Source organism: Arvicola amphibius, chromosome 3 (assembly GCF_903992535.2).
Source record: "Arvicola amphibius chromosome 3, mArvAmp1.2, whole genome shotgun sequence".
Taxonomy (NCBI): domain Eukaryota; kingdom Metazoa; phylum Chordata; class Mammalia; order Rodentia; family Cricetidae; genus Arvicola; species Arvicola amphibius.
This window is the reverse complement of record NC_052049.1, coordinates 70,299,284-70,324,979: the sequence shown is the minus strand read 5'-3', so window position 1 is coordinate 70,324,979 and position 25,696 is coordinate 70,299,284. Positions and strand designations below refer to the sequence as shown.

Here is a 25,696-nt window from a genome sequence, read left to right as displayed (position 1 = left end):
TAGAATGAAAACTCCAATCCCAGGAAGTTAGCTGTATTCACAAAAACAGACAATAGATGATCTCACAGCAGCAAATCTCAAAGAAGGGGAAAACACGCACAATAATATCACCAACAATGAAAACTAAATTAACAGGAACTAGTAATCACTGATCATTATTATCCTTTAATTTAAATTGACTCAATTTACCTATAAAAAGGCACAGGCTAACAGACTGGATACAAAAACAGAATCAATCCTTTTGCGGCATACAAGAAACACACCTCAACCTCAAAGACAGATATCACCTCTGAGCAAAGGGTTGGAAAAACATTTTGCAATCAAATGGACCTAAGAAACAAGCTGATGTAGAATTCAAACTAAAATCAATCAAAAAAGACAAAGAAGAACATTTTATATTAGTCATAGAAAAAAACCCATCAATGATGTGGAAAATCCTTCAGTCTATGTGTTGCTTTTATTGGTTAATGACTAAAGCTATCCCAGCTGGTGGCTCATGTCTTTCTCCTCTGGCAGCTTCATGGTTTCTCACAGACTCTGCCTTCTTTCTCCCAGCATTCAGTTTAGGTTTCCCACCTATTTTGTCTGGTAAGCCACTGGCTGAAAGCAGCTTCTTTATGCTTCCACAGGAGCCTGCGGAAACTTTGCCAGTAGACCACAACCTCATAGTAATGCATAGTTTAATGGAGATGGGTTAGTTTAGGACTACAGATTGGCATGCCGTGCACCAGCTAAATCCACTTAAAACCGGAGAGAGCTTGGGAAGTAATACTAGACACAAAAGAACATGGTTAAGCATGGCTTCTTGGTAGCAACACTTGTTCAGATGGAATATGCTTGGTAGAGGTCAGTGCATCTCATTTAAAAGAGGCTTCCTAGCTGCAAAAATCTTGTAGCTCTTTCAAGAGGTCCCACCACTAAACAATTAAATGGTGTTTATGAATAGCCAACAGCATGTTTCTTGGTGGTGTCAGGGACCTTAACATTGATGCAAAAGTACTCAATAAAATACTGGCAAACCAAATCAAAAAATATATCAGAAAAATCATCCATCATGACCAAGTAGATTTCATCTCAGAGTTTCTGGGATGGTTCAACATATAAAAATCTGTCAATGTAACCCAACATATAAACAAACTGAAAAAAAAAAACCTCACATGATCATCTCATTAGACACTGAACAGGCCTTCAACAAAATACAAAATCCCTGACTCTCACGATCTCCGAAGCTGCTTACATATTACCCACAATCCCCTTTTTCTTTCTCTCTCCTCCAGCCCATGGCAAGATGCCCAAGGGGAAGAAGGCCAAGGGGAAGAAGGTGGCCCCAGACTGCCGTGTCCCCCCCCCCCACCTCCCGCCGTCGTGAAGAAGCAGGAGGTGAAGAAGGCGGTGAATCCTTTGTTTGAGAAGAGGCCTAAGAACTTCGGGATTGGGTAGGACATCCAGCCCAAGAGAGATCTCACACGCTTCGTCAAATGGCTCCGCTACATTAGGCTGCAGCGGCAGAGGGCCATCCTCTATAAGCGGCTCAAAGTTCCTCCTGCCATTAACCAGTTCACCCAGGCCCTGGACCGGCAAACAGCTACCCAGTTGCTTAAACTTGCCCACAAGTACAGGCCAGAGACCAAGCAGGAGAAGAAGCAAAGGCTGCTGGCCCGTGCTGAGAAGAAAGCTGCTGGCAAAGGGGATGTCCCAACTAAGAGACCACATGCCCTTCGAGCGGGCGTCAATACAGTCACCACTTTGGTAGAGAACAAGAAGGCTCAGCTCAGCTGGTGGTGATTGCCCACGATGTAGACTCCATTGAGCTGGTGGTCTTCCTGCCCGCCCTGTGTCGGAAGATGGGGGTCCCCTACTGCATCATCAAGGGAAAGGCCAGGCTGGGGTGGCTGGTCCATAGGAAGACGTGCACCAGTGTTGCCTTCACACAGGTTAACTTGGAAGACAAGGGTGCTCTGGCCAAGCTGGTGGAAGCTATTAGGAACAACTACAATGACAGATATGATGAGATTCGCCGCCACTGGGGAGGCAACGTCCTGGGTCCTAAATCTGTGGCTCGAATTGCCAAGCTGGAAAAGGCAAAGGCCAAAGAACTCGCCACTAAACTGGGTTAAATGTACTGCTGAGTTTTCTGTACATAAATATAATTACAAAACTTCAAAAAAATATAAAATCCCTTCATGATAAAGGTTTTGGAGAGAGCAGAATTTCTCAGAGAATTAGAAAATAACCTATCTCAAGACCCAGCAATATCACTTTTGGGTATACACCCAAAGGATGCTCAATCATACCACAAGGACATGTGTTCATCTATGTTCATAATAGCATTATTTGTCATAGCCAGAACCTGAATACAACCTAAATGCTCCTCAACTGAAGGATGGATAAGGAAAATGTGGTACATTTACACAATGGAGTATTACACGGCAGATAAAAATAATGACATCTTGAAATTTGTGGGCAAATGGTTGAATCTAGAAAACATCAGATTGAGTGAGGTAACCCAGGCTCAGAAAGATAAATATAATATGTACTCACTCCTAAGTGGCTTTTAGACATAAAGCTAAGAAAAACCAGCTTACAATTCACAATCCCAGAGAACCTAGACAACAAAAAGGACCCTTAGAGGGATATACATAAATCTAATCTACATGTGAAGTAGAAAAAGACAAAATCTCCTGAGTAAATTTGGAGTGTGGAGATCATTGGAGAGGGTAGACAGGGAGTGAGGAGAAAGGGAGCAGAGCTGAGAAAAATATATGATTCAATAAAAACAATAAAAAAGAATAGTTTCCATGGGAACTCCTTTTGTGTATAACCCTGAGCTCCACTGTGTTGAAGGCAGCCAGGAAATGAGGAAATGCAGTCATGATGGAAAGAACTCATCCTCACAGTGGTAGCCTTTCCTGAGACACAGGGGCATTTATTTGATGGTTCAGCTGATTGAACTCAATGTATGTGAATGAGCTTCAGATTAAATTCACTGGAAGTAAAGGGTTATCTTTTCTGACCAGACCCTTTGATGAGCTGTCTGTCAATTTATTGCTAGTAGAAACTTACACAGTAGTTACAAAGTAGTAGTTACAAAGTAGTCACCATACAAAGCCCACTCTTTCCATTACCTTCATATCCAAGTTCTTGGAAAGCGTTTCTAGGGCAGAAAAGAGCTCTTGGAATGATTTCTCAACTTGTCGGCACTCGTGCCTGATCAACTGGATGTCTCCGGAAAGCTTCACAATGCTTGAATCACATCTAGTGCCAAGATGAATATCTGTGTGAGATCAGCAAGCTCACATGATCATAAACTTTAAGTAGGGTCTGTGCATTCACGCAGCACCCACATTCCCCCATGCTAGCAGATGGGGGGCATGAAGAGACTGAGAAGCTAGTGTGGTCACACTGGCCCAGGTACACACTGAGGTGCTGTGGGAGCACTCCAGTGAGTGGAGGAAATGTTACATTTCAGCTGTAGGGATTTTCTTTTTCTTTTTTCTTTTTTTAAGACAAGATCTCGCTGTGTACCTCTGGATGGCTGTGTACCTCTTGGATGCTTTGTAGACCAGGCTGGCCCTGATCAGAGAGATATAGCTGCTTTTCCTTCCCAGTGCTGGAATTAAAACCATGCACCAAAATGCCTGACTAAAATTGAGTGTTTTTCTTTGTTCATATTTTTATATATGGGTTAAATTAATATGTAAGAGTTACCTAATAAGAAGGTAGAGCTAATGGGCCAAGCAGTGATTTAATTAATACAATTTCTGTGCGTTTATTTTGGTTGGGAGCAACCGGGATGAACAAGCTGCTTCCCTCCTACAGATTGGCGCCAACGTGGTGGGCTAAATCCATGTAAAACCTGAGAGGGCTTAAAAAGGAATTCTAGACACAAAAATCAAAGTTTAGCCACATTTTTTTCAGCTGGTGGCTTGTCACAGCTCCATTAAGAAAGTTTTTCCTGATTCAGCCATAAAAAAAGCCACGTGGTTTTAAAATGTGGCTTCCTGGACATGCTGCCAGCATGAACTCTGGCTATGGAGCATTTGAACGGCATTTGTGAGCTCAGGTGTTTGTGTGCCCACTTGGGGTCAGGAAGAAAGTAGCTGAGACCATGCCCACAGCTCAGTGCTCCCTGCCTGGGAAGGCAGTGGGATCAGGTCTACTAGGTGTGCCCAAGCAGGAGAGCATGGTGGATTCCTGCCATCACACACAGAAATATTTCCAGGCCGCGCAGTGTGCTGCATGGCAGATTTAGCTATTACTCAGATAAAAAGGGTTTATATGCTGCACACTCGTTCTCGGGGTTGGAGTGCTGAGCGTAGCTCCTGCCTGGCGGCCCCAGAGCTAGCAGTAGTGGTGCTTTCACCATTTTAAAAGTGGAGAGAGGCGGAGTCAGCATCCAGAGCAGCTACAACCAAGCTGCTTACCATTTTAAAAGCTCTTCAAGACAGTAGAGAATTACAGATAACACTGCAAGGACAGATTCAGACATAAAAGAACTCAAAATGGGTCACAGTGTTAGATAAATGTATGTAGGCTTGGGACAGAGAAGAAAAAGAGCATATAGAATTATAAAAAGAAGTAAATGGTTTTTAAAAAGGGTAAAGAGACAGAGTCCAGATAGTCATAGATTAAAAGGAGTAAAGAAAAATCAGCCAGTAAAAATGGAAAATTCAGAGAGGGCATTGATTATGTATATCATTGTGTTTTCTTTGAATTTTTGACTGTGAAGGAGCTAAGTACAGAGAGACATTTCATTGTATGGGCTGTTAAGTTATTCCAGCATATATGTAAAAGTATTATGACTTCCAGATTTCAGGCTAAGGATATGTTGCTTTGGAAAAGAAGTTCTTCTTTTGTTTCTACAGAAGATGAGAACCTGTGGATTGCTTCCAGACCAATAGGGTATGATGGACCAAGACCCCCTGAAAGGTTGCTGTGAACACCCCAAAAGTATCCTTAAAAATTACTTCACCCAATAAACAGCAGGAAGAAGTTTGGAGAGAAAAAACTACATCCATATTCCCAAATATTGTCTATAAATGTTTGTTTACATTTAAAGGGGGATGAATAATTTACATTGTGTGGATCTTGCTTACAAATTGAAGGTCAATTTTTTTGTATGCATATTTCTGCTTTTGATTAAGGTATTATGATTGTGTAGTTCATTTAAAAATGTAATGTATAATTAAAAATATAGGTTAATAGATAATCTATAATAGTCAAACTTGTAGTCATGTTAGTTAGATTTTCTAGATGTTTAGAGATATATTTCAGTTAGATAGGCTATTCTTCAAATCTTTCAGACACCTTCAGAATATGGTATTTAAAATGTTTAAGAACTTAGGACTTTTTATGACAGTGAGACACATTTGCAGCACCAAGCTACTTCAAGAGGAAGATAAGCATTGAAGAGGCTCCTTGTGGAGTTGGTTAGTCATTTGGGCAAGAAACTGCTCTTGCCTGGACTGCTTAACTGGACATGCAGGACATGCAGAGAAATGACTGCTGAACTTGCCTAAAGGTGAGATGATCCTTAGGGGTTCCAGCTACATGAAAGGGTCTGCGAGACATTCTGCAGGATACAGAAGATGGTGACTGACAAACTGCTAATATAGGCAGAACTGTCTTTGAAATTTCCTGCTTCATGGAAAAGTCTGCTGGATATTATGGACCCGTAGACTGAAGATGGATGCTCCAAAATGGTACAGAACAACTTTGGGTGACTATGCAGGCAATGAGATGTCTCTGTCAATTCTAGAGTTTTAGAAGTTGCTTGATTGCACTTCCTGCTTACTCAAGTAATATTATTTCCCTTCTTGGATCTTCAATGGGGTTGAAGACTACAGAGTTGTAGTTACTTTCTTCTCACGACTTGGCCAAGTTATTTATTATACAAGACTTAAACTCATTAGGATAGGATAGTTATTGAATATATATGTTCTTATTGTACATAATTTTGTATTAGGTTTAGAACTCTTATTTAAACAAAAAGGGGAGGTGCTGTAGGAAATCTTTAGTAGCCTTTAAGTTACCCACCCACTGGGGCATGGCCCCTTATACTATTTATGCTGATGTAAAGCATGTGTCCAGCCTCTTTTCTGGCTGCAGGATTCAGTTGCTCTTCTTTGTTCCAGTAGAGGATACTGATTTGTGAGTCTACCCCTAGATAACCATCTATTATTCTCAATTCTGAGCTAGTGTGGGATTTCTTTTAAGTGTCCTTCTTCAGTGGAAATGTTGTTTTCCTTTTAAATTTTCCATTAGCACTGAGACATTGATGGAGACATGAGCAAAATGTCTTTAATCTGTCTTCTCTCAACTTTCATTCTCAAAGTATGTGATTATTGCTTTTAATCACCAATCAATATGATTTATCATTTTTTAAAATCCAAGTTTGCCCTGTAGTTCTAAAGAGCCAAATATGACCACCCACATGTGCTGCTACAGGTCATAAGTCCTGTGCACACTCACCGTTCCCTATGAGCCCTGTGCACACTCACCCTTTTCCGTGATCCCTGTGTACACCCACTCTTCTCTGTGAGTCCTGTGCACACTCCCCTTCTCTGTTTTGCTCTCAAGATTAATCTATCAGGGTAGAGAACATCAGAGGAGGCTATACAACAGAAACAGAAGCATTGAGCTTTTAAACTACCAATACATTGTGGTGGAGAAGGGAAATTCAAGGGATTGGAACGGTAATTAGGTATCAAATACTAAAATTAAATATTGAGGCTGATTTATGAAATAGTAAAGTGTTTGCTAAGAATTATGTTAAAATAATTAACAACTTTACATATGCCAAAATACTAATTGGAATTAAAATCAGTGCTTATGGAAAGACAATAATCAAGATGAGCTAGCTCATCCATTAGTCATGCTTCTGGCAAAAACACAGAAAAGAAGTAGGAGAGGGAGAGTAAATTTATGTCTGATGGCTTCTAGCCAGAGTTTTTCTCAGATAACCAAATAGATTTGAGAAATTTTCCATAAAAATTAGACATTCAAGAAAAAATATGACCTTGCCCTGAAGTTACTAAAGATTGAAGATGGAAGTTTCAGATAATATTGGTGCCAATAGGTTTGGCTGGTAAGTACCTGTATATGCAGGTCTTTGAGAGGGGGAGGTGAGGGATCAGTGGTTTCAGCCAGCCTGGGACACACAGGAAGACTCTGTCTAGGGAGAGAAATGTGTGGGGGCAGAAAGAAAGGAAGCAGTTCAGTAGTAGAGCATGTGTTGAGCCTGTGGGAAATCTCTGGGGTTTGATCCCCTGCACCAAAATAAATAAATAAATAAATAAATATAAAATTGGAGCAAAGGAAAAAGAATGTCATATCTTCTTGATGTTATTCTTCTGGGCTCTGTTACTTTTTGAAAATTCTGTGTGGTGTGTGTGTGTGTGTGTGTGTGTGTGTGTGTGTGTGTGCATGTGTGTTCACCTGTGGAGATTTAGAAGTCAGTTCTCACCTTGCACTCTGGGTTTTAGCACTTGAACTCAGGTCTCTGGGCTTTCACTGCAGACACTTGTACCCATTGAATCATCTCTTAGGCCTTGGTTACTTTGAATCCATTTGTTCTTTGACTTATATGCAAACCAGAATTTATAAGAACAAAATAACAGACTTTTAAGTGTTATCATTACAACACCAAACTGAACCAAGTCATATTTTATTCAAAGGGAAGTGTTTGCTGCTTATGTTTTTCAAAAAAATGTTTAAGTAGGGCCTTAAGTTCACTGGTGATTATCTTATTAATTCCATGTATAACTCATTCAAATCTAAAAGTTCTTTCATATCAGATATTGTCTAATAAATATATAGAAGGAAATGTAAATATTGTATTCCTTTACTTGTATATAATATACAATATCTGCAGTCCCTGGGTTGTCAGTTAATTTTTCTTTGATGACTTTCTAACGAGAGTCTCATTTCTGGGACAATACTGAATTTTCAGAGGGATGCAGTGATACTTCTGAACTGCAGAGTCTCTGCTAGTGCCACACAGTTATCTGTGCTGGAGGACAGCAAATGTCCTGGGCTCCGCACCTATCCCTACCTTTCCACTGCCCTTTGGAGCACCTGTGCATCCTGGTTAAGAGCCCACAGACTTCCCAGCTGTGACAATGTTTGAGACCTTCTGCTTCTTTGTCCCAACTGCCTCTGCTGAATAACGGGAAACAGGTATTCAATCAAACTCCAGACAAAAAAAATGGTTATTTTTCCTAAAAATTTTAACATGTATTTCTCTGTCCTAATTAATGTTGATTCATGGAGTCATCCCATAGAGTCTATTTTCCTGTGTCTGTCTTTTGCACTAGATATCCAAGACTAGTGACTTAGTTCAGGCCCTACAACTTTTACCCTGCATTGCCGAACAGATCCTGCATCCTCTTGCTGTATACTCCACCAATTCAGGTATTATTAGAACGCCACAAAATACACCATCCCCTTTCCAAAAATCCTTGATTTCTATTTACAACCTTCCACATGAAGTTCAAAGCCTTTCCTTTAGTCCACAAGGTCCCTTGTTTTTCAGCTTTGGTTGTTTCATTAGCATTATCTCCCATCTTTTCTTAGATGCATACTCCAGAATATCATAACCAGAATACTCTCCTCCTAGGCAGGCCTTGCAATATGCCTCAGTGCACCTCCCTTTCTTCTTGTCAACACATTTTTCCCTCCTGTGTGAAATGTCTTTCCCATCTTTATTAGTTCATTACTGCAGACCTTTCAAAACTCATCCTGAGTATTGGATCCTTGGGGCAGCCTCTTCTGCCCAGTGTGGTTTCAGCATGGTTGTGGCAACCCAGGCATCCAGGATGGTGTTATCCTCATTGCGGGCAAGCTGTCAACAGAGGTGGTTCTGCCAGGTGCTCAGAAAAGAGCTACTGAGGGGCTGTGCTGCTGAGTCTTAGCTTGGCCTATGGTAAATGATGAATGAGTTGGATGCGTTGTGGATTTTGGTTGTTTTGAGACTGGAACTCTGGAAGTCATGAAGCTCACTGTGTAGAACGGCTGTCCTTGAGCTCACAGCTCCACCTGCTTCTCTCTCCAGAGTTCTGAGTATGAATGAATTTTTATTTAATTGGCAGACTAGATACCCTAGGATTCTCTGATTTAACTCTGTATCCTTCCAAATCTAAGTGTTGTCAGTGCAGTAGCATCAGCTGAGGCAACTGACAGGCGTTAGACCACTGGAGTGCCTCCCAAATGAGCCAAATTAAGGCCCTCAAGGGCATCTTCAGGTTTCTGCCACACAAGAAAACTGTTTATTTCCCCTGGAAGATGCAGCCCTTACAAGACAATGACTCTTGCTATCCTGGGGTATGGATTCCCATCCCAGCCTCTGCAATTGTGAGACCTTGAGTTTTTGTTCTTATAAATACCTAGTTTCAGGTATCCTGTGACAGCTGCATAAGCAGAATAAGGGAGGTTTGACTTCAGTGTCAGTCATTTGAGTCTCATCTGGTAATTTACATTTTGGAAAGAATACGATGAAGTTGGAAAATTCAAAGAACGAGGAAATAGATCTGGCATGTAAGGTGGAAGACACCCATGCTAATGGACTCTCAGGTAATTTCTCATGTGTCTGTCAGGCCAGTCCAGACATTGTCATCACCTAACTTCTGGTATGTCCGTCAGTGTTTCTACCATTGGCATTATCTAGACAGTTTTTTTTCCTGCTTCGTACACTATTATTAACTCTTGATTTAAATGTCCCATACAAAAGATATTACTCAGAACTCATGTATTTGGCTGATTTGTATGTAATCATTGCATACTTTAAATACATTATTTCTCTTAATACAATACATGTGGGGATTTTGTATTATGTGGGTGTTCCAAGTATAACTGTTGACATCTGGGCAGTTGAAGACTGTAAAGACAAGACCCTGGTTACTTCCACTAGCCCCAAACTGGATATTCTCTAGAAGAATTCATGGAACTGAAAGCAAGCATCAGACTTTCAAAGTTTTATGAGGTAGTATCTCAACTACAGGTCATCCACTTAGCTCATCTTTTAAAATGGGAAACTCTGCTGAGAGGAATTCTGTGGACATCTGTGGCTGTTAGATGGCCAAACACACTTTCTCACCTGGCTACTCTTCCTCGAAGGTCTCCAACTCCTTGTAGGTGTTTGATATTTAGATCCTGCATGGCAAAGTTAGTTCCTGTGGCCACCTGGTCTCGAATTCTTATTTGGTCTTCTAGGATCTGTAATTTTGAGTTAAGACTATCATTAATTTCACAATACTCATGATAAGAGAACATCACTAAAATGTAAATTGTGGTTAAGCAGATGGGGAAAAGGGGAAGGGAGAAGGGGGAGGAAAGGAGAAAGAGAGAGAGAGAAGAGAGAGAGAGAGAGAGAGAGAGAGAGAGAGAGAGAGAGAGAGAGAGAGAGAGAGAGAGAGAGAGAGAGAGTTGTATTAACTAAGGGAGGCTGATGTAGTTTCAGCTGAGTGCTGCCAGGGGCTAATGAAGTCTTAATAATTTCTGAACACTAGCCAGAAAACAAGGTTTTATGTCAAATCTCTCAATCGAAAAACATTGGCATCTACTATGAAAATCAGCATGACTGTTCCTTAAGAAGCTGGGAACAGATCCTCCTCAAGATAGAGCTACACTACTCTTGGGCACATGCACAAAGGACTCTCCATCCTGATACAGAGACTTGCCCCCATGTCTTTGCTGCTCTATTCTAAATAGTCAGAGACTGGAGACAGGCAAGATGTTCATCAACAGATGAATGGGTAATGAAGATGCAATACCTTTACACAATAGAATATTATTCAGCTGTTAAATAAAAAATAAAATCATGAAATTCTCAGGAGCATGAAATTCTATGGAGCTAGAAAAAAGTCATCTTCAATGAGGAAATGGTTCCCCAAAGACCAATGTGGTATATATTTCTTATATGTGAATGATAGCTTTTAAATATTCATCAGGCATGCTACAATCCATATAAACACAGAGGTTAGGGATGGTATAAGGGTCTAGGGGCGAGGGAAGGGTCTCTCAAGGAAGGGAAAATAAAATACATGATTATGAAGAGACATAGTGTAGATTGGAGCAGGAGGGTTGAACAGAAACAAGGAGGAAAGGAGAAAGAGAGGAAACATGGGAGGACCAGCCAACAGCTAAAACTAAGGGCCATTTGAAGGATCATATGGAAACCTACTAGAGTAGAGGCTTCTTACGATATCTATGTATCCTCTCCCCCCCATCTCTCTCTCTCTTGACAGATATGAAAGAAATTTAAAAGGAGTCACCAAATAATGGAAGAGATAAAATCCAAACTAGACATCATTTTAAAAAGGGTCTACTAAAAAAAAGGGTCTACTCTATATTCCTTAGAGATTGTGAAAGAGCTCTTATCTGTGTTCAGATTTTATCCCTGCTAGTCATATCTCAAATGTGTTCTGGCATTTTCCTGTAGTACCAAGTTGGCAGTGCTGAGAATAGTGGTTTTAAAATATTTTATATCAATTTGTAACCATTAACTTAAAAATAAGAAATATATATCCATTAAAAATAATATTTTAGTTGACAACTTCAGTGTATATTGACAAACATTTAGTTGAGAAAAAAGAGCATAATATTTTGGAAAAAACAAATAACTTGTGATTTCTGGAAATGGTTGAGTTTAGTAAGACATTTAACAATAAATAATCAGTATTTTTTCTGAGAGAAAATCCCTGCTCTGTGGTGTTTGACTCCTTGTTGTGGAATATTAGTTTAATTATGTAAAGATGTGCTGCATTTGTTTATATTGCAGAATATCGCTCTATGTAAAGATGTGTTGCATTTGTTCATATTGCAGAATATCGCTCTATGTAAAGATGTGCTGTATTTGCTTATGCTGCATTTGTTCAATTATATAAAACATGTAGCTGTTTTACCTTGCCCACAAAGGTCTGACTGGTCTAATAAAAAGCTGAATGGCCAATAGCTAGACAGGAGAGGGATAAGTAGGGCCGGTAGGCAGAGAGGATAAGTAGGAGGAGGAGGAATTGAAGCTCGAGAGAGAAGAGGGAAAGAGAACAAGGGAGAAAGAGAGGTGGATGTCTGGAGCGATCCAGCCAGACACAGAGTAGGACATACAAAACGAAAGAAAAGCTAAAAGCCCCGAGGCAAAATATAGATGAAGAGAAACAGGTTAATATAATATATAAGAGCTAGCAGGACAAGCATAATATTAGCCCGAGCATTCATAATTAATAAGTCTCCGTGTCATGATTTGGGGATTGGTGATCAGAGAAAGCCTACTACAACTCTTCTTATGGTACTAATATTTCCATTATGATTTCCATCAACCCTATGGGACCACAGCACACAAAGATGAGAAGAAAAATGCCTGAACTGTGTTTAAATTTGATAAATTATACCAGGCAAAAGTAGTTTTTAAAAAGTGAACGATAGGAATGAAAAAGACCTTACATACCATGACAAAAGGTGCCAGTAATTTTGGTTACCTTGTAGTTGCAATGCAGAATATTTGAATGTTTAACTTTATATGAAACAGGTAAATGGACTTTAAAAACAAGATAAAAACACACAGGATCTAATCTACATGGGAAGTAGAAAAAGACAAGCTCTCCTGGGTAAATTGGGAGCATGGGGATCATTGGAGAGGGCAGAAGAGGAGGGGGAGAAAAATACATAACAAAAAAAACAATAAAAAAATTTAAAAAACGCACAGGAAGCCATTACAAATTTTATTGCCTAGACCGGGTCTAGCTGGCTGTGGTCCTCAAGGCTCTGCCAGCTAGGGCCCTGCCTGGTGCCTTAGTAAGGAAATACATAGTGGAGAAATGGAGAGAGAGAGAGAAAGGGAATGGTTCTGCGGAAAGACTCGGAAAGGAAGAAATGAAGACAGTGAGGAGTTGACAGATGTGGGAGGGCTGCTTGCTTCCTGGGGCCATGGAGAAGGCCAATGAGGAGTAGACAGAGAGGGAGGTCTGTCCAGGCTGCTGCCAAGGGCCATGTCGGGTTCCCTGGTCCTACAGTAGCCAGGGTCTGTGTTGATATCCACGGCTCCTGTTGCTGTTGAGCTCCTGTTGCTGTTGTGGGCTAGGCCACCTCTTGGGTCCCTGTTTGGGTCCCTAATCCACACTGCCACTGGGGACTTACTGATCTGGGTGGCCTTGGCCGCCACCTGGAACCATTATGACAACCATGCTTAGGCTGCTTCTGAGAACCATGTCTGAGTCCATGGTCCTACGGTAGCTGAGGTCTATGTTGATGCCCAAGTTCCATGGTGCCACCAAAGGCCAAATGAAGCCTGTGTTCTGGGCCGCAACCTGTGACCTTGTTGCTTGTCCAGGGGCCATGCTGATACTAGAGAGATCCTGATCTGAGTGGAGATAGGATATTGACAGACCAAGCTACTGCCTGAGGCCATGTCTGGGTCCATGACCCTATAGCAGTCAGGGTCCAGATTGATGTATGTGGCTCCTATTGCCCCTGAGTGCCTTTAGGATGCCCAGGGTCAGATCAGCCACCTGAATCCAGGTTGGTGTCCAAGAACGAGGATACACCCAGATCTGAGTGGCCTGCATTGCCACACAAGGTCATGGTGGTGTCTGGACCAGACTTGCAGCTGAAAGTCAAGTCAGGGTCTGTGCTGATGTCTGAGACTCCTATTACCTCCCAAGGCTGTACAGACACCTGACTTCCAGAGCCATGTTGGTGTCTCAGGGCCATATAGCTGCTGGGGCATCCAGACCCAGGTGCTGCCAAAGACCACATCGGGGTCCATGGTCCTACCAGGGCTGGGGCCTGTGCTGAAGTCCAGATGCTGCATTGCCACCAAAGGAACATAGAGACCCAGGGTTAGGGCCACAGCCTAAGGTGTTGGTGGTGTCTGTCAACCAGAACCATTCCCACCCAAGTGGTCATTCCTTCCACCCAGAGCCAGGATGTTGTCCAGGCCTAAGCTGCTGCTGAGAGCCATGTCTGAGTCCATGGTCCAGTTACAGCTGGGGTCAGTGTGGATATCTGTGGCCTGTGTCACCTCAGGAGGCCTTAGGAACCATGCAAGATGAAATCAGAGGGCCATGCTGAACTGTCCCTCCCTTTGCTGGCCCTGGGAAAGCTGGCCTTGACTCTCACTGGAAACTAAAACACAAGATCTGGCCCCTGCACATTGGAGAGATGGTCCCCACCCCTCACCACAAGCCAGGGTGAACTGACTCTGAAGGCATGGAGGTAGGGGAGCTGAGTCCACCCCTGGCCCAGGGTGGTTGGCTCCAGGAGCCTGGACTGACCAGCTTGGCTACAACTCATGCCAGGCCTTGGGTTGACCCACCCTAGCACCTGGTCCATCTAGGACCTACTAGAGCCGGTAGAGGGACTGGTCTGGTGGGATGAAAACCGCCAGATCTCCAGACTCATAGCAGTCACAGGATATCCCAGGAGTCCCAGTGAGCATCCATAGGCTTTGAACCAGACCAGTGACTCATTGCAATGAACGTTTGCTAGTAAAACTGATGGAACGAAGAGGTGTACTATATGCCTTGTGTTGTTTATCATACAGTCCCCCACTGCCACCAGGACGAATGACGAGGTGTTGGAGAAGTAGGAAAGATGCAGGAGCAAAGAGACTTTTTTTTTTGTGCGTGTGTGGTTTTGTTTTGTTTTGTTTTTAGGTTTTCTATTGTTGTTGTTGCTTTTGTTTGCTTGCTTGCTGAAGAGTCCAGGAAAATAATATAGAAATAAAGGGTCCAATCTAGGAATATAGAAATGTAAAGTTGTAATCCCAAACATATTTTGGGAGAAAAATAAATAAATAAACCTGGCAGCCACTGTTAATCTTTAACAAACACTTTCTGCCTTAAAAGAATCCTGGCAGCCACTGTGTACAGAGGTAAACTTGTTTCTCTGTGGCTTTGGAGCCTGACCTGGAACTAGCTTTGTAGTAGACCAGGCTGGCCTCGAACTCACAGAGATCTGTCTGTCTCTGCCTCCCCAGTGCTGGGGGATTAAAGGCGTGCACTACCACCACCCGCCCAGATGTAAACTTTTAACATTTGTCTCCTGGCTCCCGGCTTCCCAGCTTGGTAGGTACTGCAGACATTGCCTCTGTGGGACCCTCTGCTTATATTCTCTTAATTCTTCACTGTCTGCTATGTGACTACACTCTGTCTTGCATTCTTTCAGGGACAGTAAAAAGTGACTGGACCAGTCACAGGCTTTCACAAACATCATACATTAACCAAAAGTTGTAAAACTTACAATATAATGTGACTTTAAGCCTGACCTCAAGGTTGTAAAAGCTCTTTGACCCATACCTGGGGCTTGGTTTCACTATAAGAGGAGGCTGAAAACTGCCCCTTGCCACAGCTACAGAGTAGGGATTTTCTTTCACAAAAATAGTGGTTGCTTATTGTTAAGTGTTTAGAAATGTACCACTGGCTAGCATCCTTACTACATAAACAAGCTTATCAAATTAAACTTAATTAAAACACACTAAAATCCAAAAGATGTATTAGCAAAGTACACGAACAGATTATTGGCAGAGGAAATACAAATTATCATAGTCAGATTAACAAGTGAACTCGACATCTTCAAGGAAAAAAAATCCAAAACCTAATTTCTGTACATTAGCAAGGATTGAAACAATAAATCTAGATGATGGTATAAACCCAGTGTAAAGCCCAGTGTGAAGCCCAGTGTGAAGCACTGCACAGAACGTTAGTGAGGTGTAAATTAGTGCAAAGCTTGTGGAGCCAACTTAGCAACATGTATAATTTTATCATGTCTACACCCTAGTAAGTCCACTTCCAAGAATATATGTTGTGGGGTAATCCTGAAGAATCCAAGAGTAAAATTGAGTGTGTACAGTTGTAGTCTAGGAAAACAGGAGCAGCCTGTCGTGCTAAGAGTTTTCTTAGGCTCCCAGGGGTCTTCCTTGCTTTCACCAGCAGCTCTGGCTGCAACCAAAGCTTAGTTTCTGTTACTATAGCTCTCTATAGCTAAAGGTAGTTTTTACAATAACCTGCCTTTCACTTGTTATTGACAATTGCCGTGAACCAAAGTTTACTTTTAATAGAAAGTTGTGTGGGGGTCCTCAGACGTGAGCCTGTTCCACCTTGAGTAAAGGTCAGAGTTTGAGCTTATTCTTGGTCTTTCAAAATTGCTATCGACAGCTGTGGCTACAAAGAGGTCCTGACCTTGGGTGAGGTTAATTAGTATTTTGAGTACAGAGGTGCGTCCACAGCACCTGGACCAAGGGTCACGGAATTCAAGGCTATTCCTTCTATCATGTTAATGAAGTCTATTGCATCTATTTTTTGAGGGAATAAACATACCTGGGGTCAGTATTCACTGAATATCTCTCCTGAGGCTGTTCTGTGTTTCTGTCTCTTATTTCTCTTATATCTCTATTCCTTTTGCTTAGTAATTCTAATCTTCATGCTCCTATCCTGGAACATAGGAAGGCTGGTTCCCAATAGAGTTGTATATGACTCTCAACAACCATCCTGTCCTATAAACTTTAACCAAAACCTTCCTGTTTTTTTTTTTATTTGCTTAGTATATCTCCCTCTTTGTGAAACCAGTTGTGCTTGAAAGAGTTGTAGGATCCTTGTAGACACTGTTAACTATGAAGATGATCTGCAAGTTTGGGTAAAACTTTAGCTAAAACCTTATTATCAGAAATCTTAAATCTTAAAATGCTTATCTTCAAAACTGTAAAATTTCTTTGTCCATACCTAATGCTTACTCCTTCTATAAAAAGGATGCCAGAGTTTGCCCCCATTGCCATAATTTCAGAAGCCTGAACTCTCTGGGTCCCAGCTGGAAGCTGTAGTGATTTTGTTTTGATTCTTTTGATTTCCTTTTATTTTTATTTACTTCTTTATTGCTTTATAAATAATACCATTCAAAATTTCCACTTTCTCCCCTCCTCCCATTTCCCTCCCACTCCCCCACTCCCCCTCCCTCCCTCCCCCTCCAGTCCTAAGAGAGGGCAGGGTATCCTGCTCTGTGGGAAGTCCAAGGCCCTCCCCTCTCCACCCAGGCTTAGGAAGGTATGCATCCAAAGAGACTAGGATCCCAAAAAGCCAGTACATGCCATAGAGACAAATCCCAGTGCCATTATCATTGCCCCCTCAGTCTGCCCCAGTTGTCAGCCACATTCTGAGGGTCCAGTGTGATCTTGTGCTCTTTCAGTCCCAGTCCAGCTGGCTTTGGTGAGCTCCCAGTAAATTCCTGGTTAAATTTATTTTTTTCTAACTGTAAGTACATGCCTGTACATACCCTAACATTTGGAATGAAAAGGCATGTTCAAGGCCAGCATGTCTCAAAAATCCATTTGACTTTTAAAAGGGCAAAGCCACTTAACTGCTGCAACTGTGGTAAAATAACCCTCCCCATTTCTTTCAAGGACTTGAGTTAAGTTTTATTTCATATTTGAATATATTTTTAGGACCAATGTGCAAATGAACTAACTGGGTTGATGTGTATAGTTTTCTTTAAAATATTGGAATAGCTTTCATTTCCCTATATAATGTTCATTAACTGAGTTACTTACTAATGCTAGCCTAGTAGTTTCTGTTTTGCTATAGTTAATTAAATTATCTTAACATCCTGTGGTGTTGGAGAATTGTCTGTATTCTGTCATTCATGTTTTAAATGAATGCTGATTGGCCAGGCAGGAAGTATAGGTGGAAAAACCAGACAGGAAGTAGAAATGATGCAAGGAGAACAGGAGAATTCTGGGAAGGAGGAAGTTGATTCCTCCCACTCCTGCCCAGGCCACCGAAGCAGCAGGGTATGATCTGCCCCACTGAAAAAGGTACTGAGCCACATGGCTAAAATAGATAAGAACAATGGGTTAATATAAGCTACAAGAGCTAATAAGTAGCCTGACCTAATGGGCCAATCAGCTTTATAACTTATAGAGACCTCTGTGTGATTTTCTTTGGGGCTTGCCAGCTGTGGGGAACTGGGCAGGACATAAACCCCAACAAGCCAGCCCCTCATGTTACAGAAACCCCCAACAAGCAGTCTCCTTCTTGTTACAATCTTGAATGCTTTTTTATGGCCCTTAGGATCAGTCTCAGGACTTATACAAGCCAGGCAAGTGCTCTCCACTGAGTTTACCTTCAACTTTTGATTTTGCAAGGCAGGGTCTCATAGTGTAGTTCAAATTGGCCTAGAACTTGTTATTCCCTTGTTTTGCCTTGAACTGAGATTACAGGCACATGTCAACATGCCCAGGTGCATAAACACTGTAATCACATTCAGTTTTGTAACTTTATGTTGAGTTTTAACTTTGTCTATTCTCTCCATTGCACTATGAATTCTACTAGACCTACACACAAACATCCAGTTTATAAATACCTGCAGTCATTACACGAGTTCAGGAGCCAGTTATGCTGAGTTAACCCCATGGATGGTGTCTGATTTTCTTCCTACTAAAAAGAATCAGCCCTGAAGTTTCACTGTTACTAGACGGGGGCAAGTCTAGTGCAGGACACTGTCAATTTTGATGGTTCTTCAGGTGTTTGAGCTGTCTCTGGGAGCTGTCTGCCCAGACTCACCGTGGGCAAACACTGGCAGAAGTCTGACCAAAGGCCTGTACTGAGCATTTGCTTCCCATTGTTTACTGGAGGGATCTTGTTTGAGCAAAACTTTGTTTCCTTTAACATCTTAAAAATCTTTTTTGAGGGGTCTGGTATGTGAAGTAAACTAAACAAAATCTTTGCCTCCTGGAGATTGTATTTAGGAAGAGGAAAGCAGACAGACAGACTGTGATGGCTCTTGGGTGGTGAGAGCTGTGGATAAAGGGGGAGTAGAAGGGAGGCAGAGACTGTTGAGGCCGGAGGGGACTAAGTGCTATCATCTAGGGTAGCATTTGAGTAGGAATGTGAACAAAATAAGGAGCATTCATAGGGACAGCTACAGGAAGATAGTCTGTAGGGCCATGTATCATACAGGCCCATGTCTCTACATTGTATGGCAGCCAAACTCTCAGCCATAGTTTGCATTTGGCCTCACAGAAAGAGGTCACCTAGCCTTTCCAGACAAAGTATCACCATCCCTAACAAAGGGTCAGAATATGCTAATGTTGCTTTGCTCCTTTTTTATAATTATGGACATTGCCTAGGAAGAGGTGTTAGTTCAGGCTACGTTTTGTTACAGAGCTGCCATAGTTGTGGACATGACTTAAGTCCTGCTACCCTGGAAACAGAATGCTAATGAACTTCCCCCTCAGTTTACCCTTTGATATAAAAGCTGTTTGGATAATAAACTAAAATGATCTTCAGGATTTGAATGAACCCTGGGACCCCCCCCCCCCCCATACCGCTGTGTGGACTGTGCCTCAATTATTTCCACGCCTCTACACTGGTCTGAGAGATAATTTATGTTGGGGCTGGACCCCAGCAATGGTCTAAGTAGAGAATAGCAGTGCACAGCTGAGAGGCTGGCAGAAGAGAGAACTGGGAAGAGGGTCGTTGGGTTCAGTGTGTTGATGTATATAAAACTCTATCATAGTCTTATGGATTTAGACTAATAAAATCTTTTAGCACAATGTTTGACATACTAAAAAAGCATTTTTTTTTTACTGTCAGAAAATAGGTGTTTAGTATTTTCTAAAGAAAGGTTTTTGTTTTATTATTTTTTATCATAACTTATAGTCAAAAAGTTTAACTCTTTTTCTGGAACAGTAGTAACATATTTCTATAATTGAAAATGACTCTAGTGGTTGATAGCCCTTGTTCAGCAGTGATGTCAACATGTGGAAACAGACCTACCTCAATGTTCTGGTTGAGTTTCTTGACGATGTTAGTGATGGTCTGGATGTGACTTTCTAGTAACTTCCTGGCAAGAGATTCTTCTTTTCGAAAGCCCTGGGCCCCCTGGAGGCAAGTGGAGATGTCCTCCTTGATGCGGAAGGCCTGCTCAAGAAGGAAAGCTATGGTGCGCTCCTGGTTATTCAATCTGTCTTCCAGAGGACTTGTCTGGTTGTTTGGAATGACAGGAAGAAAGGGGGAACCCCTGGTCAAAAGAAAGAAACACCGCAGGGTTACAAGAACGAGTAGGAGGGCTCTCTTATGGCTATAAAGAGACACCACGACCAAGGCAACTCTTATAAAAGAAAGCATTTAATTAGAGACTCACAGTTTCAGAGGCTTAGTACATTATCATCATGTTGAGAAGTGCAGCGGCATACAAGTACAAAGTAGCTGAGAGCTTTATATCCTGACTAACAACTAACAAGCAGTGGGCAGAAAAAACCTCAAAGCCACACCTACTAATCCAGTAGTTTACAAACTTTGTAAATCCACCCTTTGATATAGTTCCTCATGTTGTAGTAACCCCCAACCATAAAATTATTTTCATTGCTACTTAATAACTGTAATTTTGCTACTGTTATGAATCATAATGTGAAATATCTGATATGCAACCCCAAAAGGTTCACAGCACACAGGTTGAAAACTGCTAATTCTCTCTAAGCAGTTCGTCACCTGGGGATAAGCATGTATGTATGGCCCATGGGAGTCATTTCCATCCAAATCAAGGGGCTGGGAGCCTGAACTCATTTTCTCACCACTACTTTTTCATTTTTTCTCCTGTGGGATATTTAAACATTTCAGAAGTTTGGTTTGTGTCTCCTCTAAGGAACAGATTGCATTTAAACCCTATACATCTTCTGATTTTCTTAAGCTAGAGTTATTTCATACTCAATGATGACAAATTTTAAAGCCCAAATGGTAATAGTTGTGAAGAAATTTATAGTAGACCTAAGGGAGGATGACAGAAACCTTCTTCAATGACTTATATATTTATATACCCTTGTATACAAATTTTATTTTAATTTGAAAAAATACAAGTTCTTATATATAACTTTAGAAATGCCAAATGGGGGACCTGGAGAGATCAGTAGGTAAAATGGCTGATGTATAAGCATGAGGACCTGAGTTCATATTCCCAGAACCCCCACACAAAATTAGGCACAGTGGTGTATGCCTGTGACTTCTGCCATGGGGGACAGAGGCAGGGAGATTCCTGGAGCTTATTGGTCAGCCAGTTTAGACAGCTCAGTGAGTTCCATGATCAGTGAGAGACCCTGATGTGGGATTCCCTCAGTATGATGTGATTACCATTATTGAATAAAGAAAGCTGGCTTGAGCCTATAGCAGGGCAGAACAGAGGTAGGTGAGGAAAACTAAACTGAATGCTGGGAGAAAGAAGGTAGAGTCAGTGAGATGCCATGTAGCCACTGCCAGGAGCAGACACACTTGAACTTTACCTGGTAAGCCACAGCCATGTGGCTATACACAGATAAATAGAAATGGGTTTATTTAAGATATGAGTTAGCCAGAAATATGCTTAAGCTATTGGTCAAACAGTATTGCAAATAATATAGTTTTTGTGTGGTTATTTCGGGGCTAAGCAGCCAGGAATGAATGAGTGGCCTCCTACTACAAGACCCTGTCTCAAAATATAATGTGGAGGATGATTGAGAAAGATACTTTATGTTAACCTCTAGCCAAAACACGGACACACACACACACACACACACACACACACACACACACACTATGTGAATGTGCAAAGTGACTGTTGGGAGAGTTTCTATGAGGTTCTCTTTTGGAATAGTAAGTAAAATTAGCCACTGCAAAAGCATTCCATAGCTGTACAAAGCTGGAAAACATTGTATACAGTATCTTTCTCTTGGTGACTTACACTGTGCATTATTCTATCAGTGTTTAACGGTATTATATTAATTTCACAAGGAAGGAAAATAGATTATGTAGACTAGGTAAAGAACTGGTCTGAGGTCATTCCAGACATGGCTAAAGCACTTGATTATTTTATCCCAGTTTAGGCCCCTTCTAGTGCTTGAGTGCAGATTTCTGACCTCTTAAAAGGCTACAATTTCATTAGATTTGGGTAGAATTATATTAATTTTCAACTAGTCTGCAATGATATTGAATTTTGCCCCGCCAGCGCGGGCTGGAACCAAGAATCTCGGCGGAGGGTGTCCAGATTGAATGAATGCACAGAGCACGAGGTTGAGGTGGAACAGCTTCTTTATTGTCCTGCTGGGGCTGGCTTTTATACCATGGCACCAAATGAGGAGGGGGCTGTGAAAGGACTGTAAGCTGACCCTGGCAGGGATCAAGGCACGGTCACCATGCACTCAAAATTCCTTCCTTTCCCCGCTCCAGGAGCAGAGGGAATTTATTATGTTTTCTTTGCAGATAAGCACCTCAAATGGGGGCAGGGATCTCATAACTCAGGGCTGCAGTTCCCACAGAATTTCCTGGGGGACTTCCATTATACTGTGGTCCAGTAAAGGAGTCTTTCTCCTTGGAGCTTTTGTTTAACACACTGAGTTTAAGCTAAGAGTTAACCACATCACATTTCTCCACAATCCCATGGATGCCAGGCACTTATAGGCACTCTGCTGGGATTGCCTGTCAGCTAGAGATGTACAGTGTGTTAGTAGGTGTCTGAAATGGGGTGAGGCAGCTGCTGCAGAGGTTAGATGCTAACATTACATCCTCACTAGCATCACTTAGAAAAGAATTGAATTGTTCACCATGGCCCTACCCTACATTACTGTCTACCTGGGCCTCAATCCTATCCCATTGTCTACCTTGGCCCTACCCTATATTACTGTCTACATGGGCCTCAATCCTATCCCATTGTCTACACTGGCCCTACACTGTGTTACTGTCTACCTGGGTCTCTATCCGATCCTGTTGACTTCCTTGGCCCTACCCTACATTACTGTCTACCTGGGCCTTGATCCTATCCCTTTGTCAAGCTTGACTCTACTGAATCCTAGGTGCTGCCCATTATTGACTAGAGGCCCAGGGCCTGCAATATGGTAAAAGAAATCTATCTATCCAAACTCCTCCAGCAGTCTTTTTTGGTTCAAAGGAACCTGTTGCCTTCCACTCAGCCCAGGCATCCTAGTGACTCTAGAATCCCTGCTGAGGCTGCTCTGAAACCATAGAATTTTATACTTAGCTCTAGATGGGACTCGGGGCCACATACAGCTTTAGCCACCTTGAAAAATAATTGAAACTTTAAAGGAGCCTGAAGCTTGAGAACTAGTGTGACCTTTGTCAGATCTAAAATGGAGCCCCAACTCCCCTGAAGGTAGTGGATAACCCTATCATGACAGTCTTTGCTAAGGCTCAGCTCAAGCTGGAGTAAAACAAATCTCAGGAACCAGTGAATTGGGTATCTGCCTGCCACAAAGACCATGTTAGCCTCTACACTTCTTCAGTCCCTATTCATATGTGCCTTACCTGTTATGTATCCTGGCCCTCCTCACCTCTTCTTCTACCCTCAACTCCTAGGCGGTTCCAGTTCACAGGCTTCCCTTCCACATGATTTTTCCACTGCCCACTTCTCTATTCCTGGCCGCATCTGCTGCTTTCCCCTCTGCTCTGGACTCTTGTAGATGCTCCATCTCTGTGAGAGAACCTTTCGGTGGTTTCCTTACTACCTTCTCACTAACAACCACACCAGCTGATGTACACCTGCCTTGAAAAAACATGAATTGTCTGAGATAAAGCTCAGGGTGAAAGGGCCTGCTCCTCTGAACAAATCTTTCGGGTAACATTCTTGATTGCTGATAGTTTTGACAAAAATGTTGAATTAGCACAACTACCCTCTTCTCAATTTGAGAGAATTCTTATGAGAACTTGGAAGACCTGAAAGCATGTATCCTCTGAGAAACTCTGGGGCCGTGTGTGTGTGTGTGTGTGTGTAAGTGTGTGAAAGTGTGGTATGTGAGTGTGTGTGCATATGTGAGTGTGTGTGAGCGTGTGTGCGTGAGTGCGTGTGAGTATATGAGTGTGTTGTGTGTGTGAGTGTGTGTGTGTGTGTCAGAGAGAGAGAGAGAGAGAGAGAGAGAGAGAGAGAGAGAGAGAGAGAGAGGGAGGGAGGGAGAGTTGTGATGTGGTGTGCCTGACACCTGTGCTCTCAGGAAGGAAGGGTTGCCAGCAGGCAAATCTCAGCAGGTGGCTCAGCGAGGCTCTGGGACTGCCTAAGGTGGAGTCACCTTTTCAAGGTCCTATCCAGTGCGGCAGTTTGCACGCAGTATGAGAGTGAAGGCCTGGCTTTGCTCCAAGTCAGCATAGCTTTCACAGGCTGTCTCCTTTTCTTCGGAGCTGCAGCCTGAGTCAGGTAACCACTAATGCCTGAGGTAAGAGACAGCCCAGCCTGGCAGTGGGGGTGAGCTTGGAGGAAGTAGGCTTCCCTACTGCCCTGGAACAAACTCAGACTTTCCCGCGGGAGTTTGAGGAGGAGGAGCTGAGGGCTTCTGGAACAAACTAGGCACAGGAGACTTCAGACTCTCCCGCGGGAATTTGAATAGGAGGAGCTGAGGGCTTCTATGAAGTGCTGAGTCACAAACAAGATGCAGGAGGAGTGACTCCCTCAGGCCAGTGTCCTCCACAGACTCCCCCTGCAAAGGGCTGCCAGCCCCACTGCCCTGTAACTTTGCTTCTCCACAAGCAGCATAAAGAACTGACAGAAAGTTGTTTGTAGGCCTGGCAGAGGCTGCCTGTGTTTTTCTGGAGCTTGGTGCTCTGTCCACATCTTGACGCCTCTGGGCTCACAGTGTGGGAGAGACATAAGATAACTGGATGAGACCTCTGGAAACACTTCATCTCCAGGACTCTTTGTAACAAACAGCAGGTCTGTGGCACACAGAGAAGGCAGATGGCAAAGAAACAACCCGCAAAGGATCAGAAGTTACCAGGCACATCTGTCATTTACCTTCTCATCTGGGGATGTCATTTTCTCTTTCTTAATAAACTGTCTCTATTTCTAATCATGATTTGTATATCAATTCCGTGTGCTGGGACATGAGAGCCCGGGATCTCATCTGGTCCCATCGACTGTACTTCTAGTCAACGCGCTGGGGCTGTGTGTCCCCACTCTGGGGTTGCAGCCACCAGCCCTGGCTTTCACACTGCATGGGTGCTGGGAATCTGAGCTCTGGTTCCTACCAATCCATCTTCTCAGGCCCTAGAACGACAGCACTTACCAACTTCCCACCTCTCTCTTGTGTCTTATCTGAGCTGAGAAAAGATCCCAGCTCATTTCCCACAGGATTTTCCTGCCTTGCTCTGACACCAAGCAGCTCTTTTGCTTAGAGCCTTGACACTTGCAGATTCTCCTGTTTCATTTATTCTTCCTACAGTTACTTATTTCACCACTGCCTCCTGGCCATCACCCAGTCTTAACACCAGTTTCCCCTTGTCTCAGTTACTATCACAACACCCAGATCATCTTTTCCACAAGCTTTTGAGTACATAAACTTGTTCTTACTTCTTTAAGCTGATTTTCTTTCTTTTAAAACAAAGATTTATTCATTTTTATTTTATATGCATGGCTATTTTTTTCCTGCATGTATGTCTGTGCCCTGTGTATATGTAGTACCTGTAGAAGCCAGAAGACTGTGGGATCCTTTGGAACTGGAGTTGCAGTTGGTTGCTGACTGTCATAGGGTGCTCAGAATTGAGTGGAGATCCTCTGCAAACACAAGTCATCTCTCTCTAGACACTTCATTTAATTTTCTGTCCTCCGTCACTACAATAAGACCTTTTATTTCCCACAGTATCCTTAGCACCCAGAAGAGGCCATAGCACATAGTAGGAGGTCAAGTGATTATAGTTGACTAATTTCTCTGTTCAGCTAAGGCTCAGTAAAAAATGACTAA

General features: G+C 42.4%; 1 protein-coding gene and 1 pseudogene across 1 annotated transcript in view; one reads left to right on the top strand and one right to left on the bottom strand.

Annotated features, from left to right (window-relative positions):
• The window catches only part of Fam81b (family with sequence similarity 81 member B), an 86,174-nt gene that overhangs the window by 42,250 nt on the left and 18,228 nt on the right, over window positions 1-25,696 (bottom strand). Inside the window, exons 4-6 of the mRNA XM_038323904.1 lie at window positions 19,761-20,004; window positions 10,094-10,212; window positions 3,126-3,255 (exon numbers count right to left, since the gene is read on the bottom strand). Of these exons, the coding sequence (XP_038179832.1) occupies window positions 3,126-3,255; window positions 10,094-10,212; window positions 19,761-20,004 (493 nt within the window). The remainder of the gene's footprint in view (window positions 1-3,125; window positions 3,256-10,093; window positions 10,213-19,760; window positions 20,005-25,696) is intronic.
• On the top strand, window positions 1,289-2,163 carry LOC119810437 (annotated as a pseudogene).